This window comes from Oncorhynchus mykiss, chromosome 32 (genome assembly GCF_013265735.2).
Source record: "Oncorhynchus mykiss isolate Arlee chromosome 32, USDA_OmykA_1.1, whole genome shotgun sequence".
Taxonomy (NCBI): Eukaryota; Metazoa; Chordata; class Actinopteri; order Salmoniformes; family Salmonidae; genus Oncorhynchus; species Oncorhynchus mykiss.
The window spans coordinates 29,309,108-29,320,866 of record NC_050572.1 but is presented as its reverse complement, the minus strand read 5'-3'; the positions used below and the strand labels follow the sequence as shown (position 1 = coordinate 29,320,866).

Here is an 11,759-nt window from a genome sequence, read left to right as displayed (position 1 = left end):
ACAAGGTGTTTGTTGTATGTTTGCCAACATTCCAGTTTCTCCAAGCTTCAAATATGTTACCCTACCCCTAAAATCACAATCGAAAACATAGACAGAATTATACAGTACAGCAGATATATTAACTGGAAGTTATTTAAATTGCTTGATCTTTCCAAGAAGGGGAAGGAGACAGACTTTAGTTTAACACAGAGAAGGTTTCTGTCACAACAGAAGAAAAAAAAAACATTTATACACTGAACAAAAATATAAACGCAACATGAAACAATTTCTAAGATTTTACTGAGTTACAGTTCATTTAAGGAAATTAGTCAATTGAAATAAATGTATTATCCCCTAATCTATGGATTTTAAATGACTGGGAAGGGGCACAACCATGGGTGGGCCTGGGAGGGCATAGCCCAGCCAATCAGAATGTTGTTTTTCCCCACAAAAGGGCTTCATTACAGACCGCTGATGAAACTGTGGGTTTGCAAAACCGAAACATTTCTGCACAAACTGTCAGAAACCATCTCAGGGAAGCTCATCTGTGTGCTCGTCGTTCTCATCTGACTGCAGTCCAGTGTCGAAACCGACTTCAGCAGGCAAATGCTCACCTTTGATGGCCTATGGAGAAGTGGGCTCTTCACAAATGAATCCCAGTTTCAACTGTACTGGGCAGATAGTATGACGTTGTGTGGGCGAGCGGTTTGCTGATGTCAACGTTATGTACCAGGTACCCCATGGTGGCAGTGGGGTTATGGTATGGGCAGGCTAAGCTATGGACAACGAACACAATTGCATTTTCTCAATGGCAATTTGAATGCACAGAAATACAGTGATGAGATCCTTTAGGACTATTTTTTTTAAAGGTATCTGTGACCAACATATTATATCTGTATTCCCAGTCATGTGAAATCTATAGATTTAGGTCCTAGTGAATTCATTTGAATTGACTGATTTCCTCTTCCTCCTCTGTAAAATCTTTGAAATTGTTGCATGTTGCGTTTTTGTTAGAAATGCTTTGTGGAGACAATATATACCTATCTGAATGTTATGTCTATTTTTTTAATCTTTATTTAACTGGGCAAGTCAGTTAAGAACAAATTCTTATTTTCAATGACGGCCTAGGAACAAACAGTCTGTTAACTGCCTGTTCAGGGGCAGAACGACAGATTTGTACTTTGTCAGCTCGGGGATTTGAACTTGCAACCTTTGTAACCACTAGGCTACCCTGCCGCCCTCCTAAACACGCCCTGGTTCTTACGCTGAGGTTGAACTGAGAGGTTGAACTGAAGCATATAAACAGTGAAATAGATACAGTACGCTCAATAATATGCTGAAAAATGGCTCCAACTGACATTGTTTGTGTGTTCTATGAGCTACACAGGCAACTACTACAAGGAGGGAGATATTATTTTCACCATATGTTTTGTCTCCACATTCATCATTTGACCTGTGTGTTGTCATTGTGTACATTGTAGGCCAAAACATTACCAATGAGACACAACATATGGATGAAATCACACTAATATCCATTAGTTTAAACAGTCTCAGTAATCAATCTACAACCACATTATTTCAGAAAAGAAGACTATAACTTGAAGGCAATAGCCCAGAGCCATGACATAATCTCATAATCTTTTTGAACCAAAAAACAAGTTTTCATAAATACATAAATTCATTCTCAAAGCTTCTGGCAGGCCATTCCAAATGTTGTCACGGGTAAAGTTTGGTAGTTTGGACCTGGTCTAGTAGGATTGTCAATTAGATCCCGTGGGATGCTTTTTTATAAAAATTGTGCTATTGTTAAATGAATATCCCGTATTTACCAGCTCTTAAACAAATCGTATGAATGCACACAAATGAAACGGAATCATTGCACCATAATTAAACATTAATTGTGTGATTGCAATTCATGTACAGTAAGAAGTGATATTTGTTTTCATTTCGTTTGAATACTTTTCAGATTATCAGTATGCAAGTTGGAGACAGGGAGCGCACAGAGGCCATTGCCCTGTTCACTGTCTGTAGTAGCTCGCAGACCAGCTCATGTTTCTCATTTGGGAGATGGGGAAAGTGTTCGGTGCAGCACACCCCAAGCTGCGCGGATCACGAGCGAGACCCGCTGACCTGCCTGGCTGTGCGAGCCTAAACTCCTTGACAACTCCACCCGCGCTGGTCAGCGTGCCGGTCGAGGAGTGTTCTTCACACACTCCCACTCACGTTTCGTTACTTCGGTGTAGTCACAGTTGAAAAGTTATACATTCGATTATTTAGGTAACGTTTATAAACCTTGTGCCTTGAGGATGGATATGGTGAGGTTTGTGCTACATTTGCTGCTTGCGAGCGCGGCGGTTCTCTTGGGCTTGACCAGGGCTTCAGAAATGCAAGGTAATGAAAACTATAACGCATGATTTGACAAAATAGTATTCTGATGTTAGTTTTAATTGTATTGTACGTGAAGCCACTGCATCGTTCAGTGGCTGTATGCCACAACCTATATGTAAAAAGGTTCATGATTATTATGGTAATTCCTATCAAATTCACTTTCGCGGTGTTGAGGCATTCTGATTAGGCTATGTTCAATTTAACCACTATAGACTCGAGTGTATTAAAAATAGACCAAATAGACACTTATGTGGCAAACGCGAAATGTGCGCTCTTGTGGAATGCTTGCCATCGCCCACGACCTCTTCAACATTTGAGGTCATGCAAATTGAAGGACTTTTTTGTTGTTGCGTGTTGTGCCGAAAATATCCCCCCTGCCAGAATCCCCCCCTTCTATTTTCCTTAAATTTGTGGCTGCGTATTACATCATCTCTATCATTACATTGCAATGCCATCAGAATAATAAATAGCATATTAAGCATACATTTGCTTTATAAAGAGCTCCTAAACTTGAAACGGTAAGCATCTCTAGCCTACTCTTTTCCTTCTTAATTCTGCATACAATGGCTGCCGTCTCTATACAATAGAGATGACCAGATGTCCTGCTAAATGCAGTTTAAGATAGCAATAAGATTCAACCAGTGAAACAATGAACACTCACTGATGGGTCCGCCTCCCACTAGAAGGTGTTTGCTGAACCGTATGGTGCAATGGGGCCAAGCAGATGATGGGCATCAATAAGTTTTCACAGGGACATGCCCACAACGATGGTGCTACGGTCTAATGGCTGTCAGCTCAAGGTGTGCGCATGTCAACTATGACTTAGGGAGAGCGAGAAAGATATCTTTTAATTACACCTGTCCATCACACTGATTACTAATGGTTACTGGCCCATACAACAGTCCAACAGAAGGATCACCTCACAAATTCTTAACCCCTAGGGTAATTGCTTCCCTGCCTTTTCATTCACTAGGGCTGCTTTAAGTGGGACTGAACATTCAGAATGGTGCAGATAGAAATGGTATAGACTGGACTCACTCGTCACTTATACAATTGGGAATCTGTTCTATACGGTGCATTTCTATCTGCAGTGGTCAGTGTTCTGGTCTACTGAACAAGCCCATCCCAAGTTTACAAGTGATTTAATAGTGTTCTGAAAGTTGGGGATAGAGGAAAGGAGAGGGTGTCCGGAAGGAGACCTTTCGGATTCGATCAAACAGTGGAGGCTGATATTTTTTTTCAAGAACTTTGGTAAGGGAGATATCAAATGCAGAGAGCCTTGTTTTTGAAAGCCAGGACCGACTTGCGGGACTTCCAATGATGTTGAGCTCTACCCCAATCAATTCTTGCAGCTTTGACTTTCAGCCATGTGTCAGAGTGAATATCTGAAGTGAGAGAGAATGGGAGAAGACTGAAGAGAGAATGAGTGTGAGATGATAAGGACTTGGAGGAAGATCATCAAAGGAAATAAAAAAGAGACCAAGTAGAACTAACCAACAAGCAACGCAGCAGTTGAGATGGGGAGGAGACCAAGGTAGAGAGTGAGAAAAAATTGATTGAAAGCAAAGGTGACCAACAAGAGGAGTTAGCATTATGTGACAATGGAATAAGATGACATGGAATGCCTGGGGTGCTGATGTGACCAACTGGGTTCGAACCAATGATTTATATATACACTATATGACTGACAGGGGGCGCTGTTTTCAAGCCTCCAACATGGCACTCCACCACCACTGTAAAAAAAAACATTTTGGTAGCTATACAAATGCATTTATTCATGTCTACATTTATTTTTGCTAGATTTATTATATTACATACATCTTAATGCATACTTTTAAATGATATGTGAGCTAAACATAAAATAAATCCTTAAAGTACAATTTTTTGCAATTTGTTATGTTACTGCCCCCACTACCACAAAACAATACTGAAATACATGTCATTTTGTTCTTGAAACATTTAAATGAAATACTGTAGAATTCCATTCATTCCTATCGAGGACTGCTTCTTCTGAGGAGTGCCAATATTGCCAACCGGTTGCTTCAAATCCTCTCATTGGCCAATACATAGCATCAGCAATCCTGGGTTTATATACATTATTGGTTTGAACCCGGGTCTCCTGCACACCACAATACTGTATTAACCCGCTAAACTAAAGCCCAAGGTTCATTACTAACTGGTGATTTGGTAAACCATGAAGAGATGAGTACTGTAACTGCCTGACACATGAAGGTTTAGCTGAGTTAGCTAATCTTCTGGCGTGCAAGAGAACTGGGTTCGAACGCAGTTGGTCACACATTAGGTCCAGGTCTATATTCAACATAATTCAGACTGAACAAATCCTGGGCTTGTATTATAAGGGGGGGAGATATACAGAGACGGGCATCTGCAAGGGGAGAATTGGTGGTTAGAGGCACCCCTGATGTCTTTGGCTTTAGTCAGATTTCTGAATGGGCAGCCACTAGGGAGACACGAGAACGATTAGAGAGAGGCTGGTATGTCTAATCCAATACGTCTGTCATCTTTCTCTTTCTCTCTCACTCACTCACCTGGACGAGAGCTCAAGCAAAACGCTCATAGGATAAATGGACTCTTATCTAGGCCTTGAACATACTTGTTACAACAGTTGAGAATGTTACACGTGACATTTTTTTGGTCTGCGTTCTGTTGCTGCACACATTTGCAACTCATGATGGTTACAAGCATTTTAAGATTTTTCCTGTCATCTGCACCCCATGTTTTTCTCCCTGCAGTATTTCCAACCTCTCAAAGGGTTTCCAATATCTTCATAGACAAATATAAGAAACCGTTTTCTTTAAGCGAAGGAGCATAATGTATATTGCAGCCCCACGCCAGTCGCCATTGCCAACCATGGCCAATAACTTACCATTATAACACCCCCGGAATTCACCATAAATGGAGAGACGTCTCATAAAGAAAAGATTCCAGCAGCACCCAGTTTAATGACAGACATAAATGCTGCCACCAACAGTGACAGCAAAGGCTGGTCTTTTCAGTGACAGTGTTTATTTTGTGGCAGGGGCGACGGAACAGAAAGAAGACGAGGCGTTGAGTTTGTGTCAGGCTTATAAATTCTCAAAAAACCCTCCAGAGTGGCAGTAAACGCAAAAAGGAGGAATCCCCCATTTGTCTATTCATTCATATTTTCTCTTTCACTCTTACTCCATTCGATATCTCCTTTTTTGTGTCCTCTGTTTGGCCTTCTTTCTTTTGTGTATGCCTATTTTCTCTCTATTGCAATATCCCTCTTTCTCTACCTTCTCCATCACTATCCATCCCTCCTCCTTTTCACACCCTACACACGTGCATACTTTAAGGAGGCATTTCCAAAGTATTCCAACTGGACCCATGTAATTCACCACCACCCCTCCATATTTCAGTGATTGACATGCTGGAGCTTCACGATGCCAGGCAGAGTGCGTCCGCGGTGGGGAAGATGTCGGGGGCTCTGGGCTTCGTGTCGGACCTTTACCTGGTGTCAACTCTTCGTCTGCCGCCCAAACTGGGAGGAGTGCTGTTGGGAGTCTACAACAAAGGCGACAACAGGAAGTACCTGGAGGTGGCCCTCATGGGCAAGGTCAACAAAGGTAGGGTGTACTGTCAGTAGAGGGGATAGGGAGGGAAGTGTGGTAGATAGATATTTTGGTGTAGCCTAAATTGATTCTCTTCATGGCCTATAACTAAGACACAATCATCCAATCCCAATAGTGGGTTTCCCCAATCGACTCCTAGCCCCTACACCCATACATCTAAGATAGTTGCAAAACAATTAACAATATGTATGTTGTTTTTCCATATGGAGCTCTTGTTCTACAAACTCTTCTACAGTATGTAGGCTAGCTTCAATGATGCTCAGGGTTGCCTGATCTCTATGTTCTGGGTACATACAGTACATTTTAAGAGAAGGGATTAAGAGATGCTAGAACGAGGAGCGGAACCGGAACGAGGATCTCCACCTTCTCTCTTTGCTAAATTACAGGCAAGTTCATCTCGGTTACCTAGAAGTACAATTCTCCCCTGAAAGTGTGTCATTTCCTGTTTTACTTTCTGGGGGAATGCCGTTAACAATTGTGATTAGTCTTCTCCCTCGCAAATGGTAACTCTTGGCTAAACACCTCCCTTCGGCTAATTTCACGTTTTTTATTGTATTTGTATGAATTTTTATCATACAGCTAATTCTGACTTTGTGGCTGTGGAATCTAGTGGAGAGTGTTTATCATCCATACACAGGCTTGAAAATCACCCCACCAGTTTAAGCACCGACTTCATCCAATCCTGATTCGTTCAAATAATCAACGTCTAAAACTCCAAACCAGGAACTACTAGATTATTGCCGTTTCATCTTTTCACGAGAATCTGTCCAAGAGAGATTGCGGGTTATGGACTGAATGTCCCCTTCCCTTCTGTAATTTGAAAGATGCTAACACCTATGAAATTGTGATTTGTCCAAATAACCAGTGATGAAAAATCCAAATACAGGAACTACTGCTGCTCGTTATCCAACGCATCCCATTCCTTCCCGACAGATTCTATGGTACCAGTTATGTTTACGTAGATCTGTCTACAAGAGATGACCTGATCTTAGAATCCTCTCTGTTTCTCAGTTCTGGTGCGCTACGTACGCGAGGATGGTAAACTACACACTGTGAACCTCCAGAACCCCGGCCTCTCCGATGGACGCACCCAGTCACTCCTCCTCCGTGTGGGTGGGCTCCAACGAAACCACCTCCACATGGAACTCTATGTCAACTGCCGATTGGCTGACTCAGCACAGGTCCTGCCATCCATGGTCCAGCTCCCAGCTGAGGCAGAGTCTGTGGAGATACGCAACGGGCAGAAGGCCTATGCCAGGCTACAGGTGATGAAACACAACTTTAATAAGTTCCGAACAGACCTAGACTGAAGTTAAAGGTAGACTTAGCAATAAGATATCATCATACACAGTGGGGCATCCTGCTTACAGAAATCAACAACAACATTTAAATCTGCCCTATGGCTTGCACAATTGACTCTCCCCAATGTGGGCACGTGTGCCTCAAGGGACTGCAACAATTGGGAAAAGCTAATAGTTTTTGTATAGCAGAAGGTGGCAGGGCAGCAAAATGATGATGTCATATTGCTTAGTCTACCTCTATTTATTCAGAGCACATTTTAGAGCATGCTCTCAGACTCGAAGTCTCTAATCATACTTCCTAACTCAACCATTTGTACTACACTACTTGTATGTAGTTGGCAGGAGTCTGGCAGATTAGCTTTTATAAGACCAAAGCAATTAAGCCATACAGTACATGAAACACAAAGCCAGCCTGACCACAATGAATTCCTCATTTTAATAGTGTTGCTCATTTATGGTTGATTTACATGCCTAATCTTCTATCCACAACTGCCATCTATGCCACTTAAGCAAATTACCTAGATTTTGCATGGCTAATAAGATGTCGTAGATATTAGTTATGAAGTAAAATTTTATTTTATTAGTCACGTGACCAAAACAACAGGTACAGTGAAACCTTACAGTGAAATTCTTACTTACGAGCCCCTAACCAACAATGCAGTTTTAAAAAAATATGGATAAGAATAAGAGATAAAAGTAACAAGTAATTAAAGAGCAACAGTAAAATAACAATAGCAAGATTATTTACAGGGGGGTACCGATACAGAGTCAATGTGGGAGGGCACAGGTTAGTTGAGGTAGTATGTACATGTAGGTAGGCACTCCGGTACTGCTTGCCGTGCGGTAGCAGAGAGAACAGTCTATGACTAGGGTGGCTGGAGTCTTTGAATTTTTTTAGGGCCTTCCTCTGACACTGCCTGGTATAGAGGTCCTGGATGGCAGGAAGCTTGACCACAGTGATGTACTGGGCCGTTCGCACTACCCTCTGAAGTGCCTTGCGGTCGGAGCCCGAGCAGTTGCCATACCAGGCAGTGATGCTCTCGATGGTGCAGCTGTAGAACCTATTTAGAATCTGAGGAACCATGCCAAATATTTTCAGTCTCCTGAGGGGGAATAGGTTTTGTCCCCTTTCACTACTGTCTTGCTGTGCTTGGACCATGTTAGTTTGTTGGCGATGTGGACACTAAGGAACTTGAAGCTCTCAACCTGCTCCACTGCAGCCCCGTCGATGAGAATGGGGGCGTGCTCGGTCCTCCTTTTCCTGTAGACCACAATCATCTCGTTTGTCTTGATCACGTTGAGAGGGGTTGTTGTCCTGGCACCACATGCCAGGTCTCTGACCTCCTCCCTATAGGCTGTCTCGTCATTGTCCGTGATCAGGCCTACCACTGTTGTGTCATCGGCAAATTGAATGATGGTGTTGGAGTCGTGCCTGGCCGTGCAGTCATGAGTGAACAGAGGGGACTGAGCACGTACCCCTGTGGGGCCCCCATGTTGAGGATCAACGTGGCGGATGTGTTGTTACCTACACTTACCACCTGGGGGCGGCCTGTCAGGAAGTCCAGGATCCAATTGCAGAGGTAGGTGTTTAGTCCTAGGGTCCTTAGCTTATTGATGAGCTTTGAGGGCACTATAGTGTTGAACGCTGAGCAGTAGTCAATGAATAGCATTCTCACATAGGTGTTCCTTTTGTCCAGGTGAGAAAGAGCAGTGTGGAGTGCAATAGTGATTGCATAATCTGTGGATCCGTTGGGGCGGTATGCAAATTGGAGTGGGTATAGGGTTTCTGGGATGATGGTGTTGTAGTGAGCCATGACCAGCCTTTCAAAGCACTTCATGGCTACAGACGTGAGTGCTACGGGTCGGTAGTCATTTAGGCAGGTTACCTTAGTGTTCTTGGGCACAGGGACTATGGTGGTCTGCTTAAAGCATGTTGGTATTACAGACTCAGACAAGGAGAGGTTGAAAATGTCAGCGAAGATACTTGCCAGTTGGTCAGTGCATGCTCGTAGTACCCGTCCTGGTAATCCGTCTGGCCCTGCGGCCTTGTGAAAGTTGACCCGTTTAAAGGTCTTACTCACATCGGCTGCGGAGAGTGTGATCACACAGTCTTCCGGAACAGCTGGTGCTCTCATGCATGTTTCAGTATTATTTGCCTCGAAGCGAGCATAGAAGTAGTTTAGCTCGTCTGGTAGGCTCGTTTCACTGGGCAGCATCTCGGCTGTGCTTCCTTTTGTAGTCTGTAATGGTTTGCAAGCCATGCCACATCTGACGAACGTCAGAGCCGGTGTAGTATGACTCGATCTCAGACCTGTATTGACTCTTTGCCTGTTTGATGGTTCATCGGAGGGCATAGCGGGATATCTTGTAAGGTTCAGGGTTAGAGTCCAGCTCCTTGAAAGCGGCAGCTCTAGGCTTTAGCTCAGTGCAGATGCTGCCTGTAATCCATGGCTTCTGGTTGGGGTATGCACATACGTAAAATGAGTGAACTGTCAAATGTCTACTATTTTATAAGTAACTTTTCATCAAAAAAAATGGAATAACATGGACTAGAGCTGTACATCCTATCTATCAGCTACATTTTAATGGCTCATGCTGAGGCTTATATGGAGAACTCTGTAGTTATCTGTAACTCTGTGGTGCTGTTTGCATGTGTGACTATCTGACTGATAGATGCCACACTCCCTGTCAAGATGGATGAAAGAGAGAACAGGAAGGAGGATGGGGGAATTGTAGAAGGAAATATCTAAAATGAGAGGGCACACTGCAGCTATTGTTCCTAGTTTGTATCTCTTATCTTGAATGGACCGCTCAGGTGATATGCATGCAGATGTACACGGGTACTGACCAGGGTCATGTTCACTAGGCATAAAACAATAAGAAACACGTGTTTCCCTTTCCGTTGCACAACATTTTGATTATTTTTTGCTACGGTGTGCCCCAATGAACACAACCCAGAGCATGTGCCTCAATATGTCTAAGTAAGACTGGGGGTCAATGTTCCCTCTAATTGTTTTCGCACTGAGCAAATTTCAGGTCTACTGAGCGCGAACTTGAATGTTGTGAATATTCTGTGCAACTTCCTGCGTGCGTTTACTGTGAACACTGAGATTGTACCCACTTTAAGTTACAGTTTTAACAGTGATCATAATGTAGGCCTACCAGAGTGGCCTACCTTGAAAAACAATATTATTTACATGGAAATAGCAGTTCTAGCATTCAGCCTACAGTAGCAGCCAATGTTTGGTATTCAATGTAGAATTACATTCCATGAGACTTTTTCAAAATCCATGCAGGGCTTGACATTAACCAGTTTATCCACTTGTCCTTCAGACAAGGAAGTGCCAGAAAATGTTGTTGTGTTGTGTTTGATGCAAGAAACCACTTTACAAAATAAAATGCATTATTATTCCCATACCATTATTATTGTTACAATGAATCAGACACAAATGTATGGTCTCCTCTGCCTATTGGCTACTAATTAGCTTATTCAAGCCTGTCTCAAAATATAACACTGCCCCTTTAAAACATAAAAAAGCTCTTTACCTGACTCGTTTTTCAAAGATGCTGACCAGAAATTAGCCATAACTCAATAACTAGCAAAGAAGATGAATAAATGTGCACACGCTTTGATCTCAAAACAAGTGAATCTACTCGCAACCGCTCATGCTCGTCACGTTGCATTGAAAGTGGCAAATATTACATTGATTTTATGAAACATTTTGAGTGGAGGGAAATGTTGATTGTGTTAACTAATGGGGATTTTGTTTTTGTACTTCTATGCACGAGCTGGTATTTCTTTAGCGCAGCAGTCCTGGGGGAGCTGCAGTCCCAGAGGAGTTGTAGGGAACATTGCATGTTGTCAGTTGCATAACATAGCCCTAGGCCTAGACATTCATTTAAAAGTGACAGTTTACTCTGAATACAAATTAGCATGATTTTCCACCTACCATGCCCCTTTGTGTGTGTGAGAGAGTTAATTAGTTTAACTGTACTGTGCTTGTGTGTGCGTGTTTCAGGGCTCAGTGGACTCTTTGAAACTGGCTTTGGGTGGCTCCATAGCCAAAGCAGGAATCCTTACCGACTGTCCGTTTCAGGGAGATACACATTTTCAGAATTCAGGTAAAATCTTTGTATACAACCATAAACACATGCAAACGATCCTCATACTAATTTATTACACTGAGTATACAAAACATTAAGAAAAGCTGCTCTTTCTATGACATAGACTGACCAGGTGAATCCAGGTGAATATTATGATCCCTTATTGATGTCACCTGTTTAAATCTACTTAAATCAGTGTAGATGAAGGGGACGAGACAACTAGGGCTGTTATGGGGACCGTATGACCGCCACAATGGCAGTCACGAGTCATGAAGGCAGTCACATTCCACTTGTAATTAGGCTTCTCCAAGCTCTGATGCTGCTGATGGTCATTAGTAGCCTACCAAACTTTCTAACTGCCTGGTACTCAGCA

General features: G+C 42.7%; 1 protein-coding gene across 1 annotated transcript in view; it reads left to right on the top strand.

The window, feature by feature from the left end:
* The first annotated feature begins 2,054 nt into the window (after positions 1–2,054).
* LOC110488229 (thrombospondin-3b) overlaps positions 2,055–11,759 on the top strand; it is a 35,735-nt gene continuing 26,030 nt past the window's right edge. The window contains exons 1-4 of the mRNA XM_021560367.2: positions 2,055–2,370; positions 5,769–5,975; positions 6,993–7,246; positions 11,302–11,404. Of these exons, the coding sequence (XP_021416042.2) occupies positions 2,286–2,370; positions 5,769–5,975; positions 6,993–7,246; positions 11,302–11,404 (649 nt within the window). The 5' untranslated portion in view covers positions 2,055–2,285. The remainder of the gene's footprint in view (positions 2,371–5,768; positions 5,976–6,992; positions 7,247–11,301; positions 11,405–11,759) is intronic.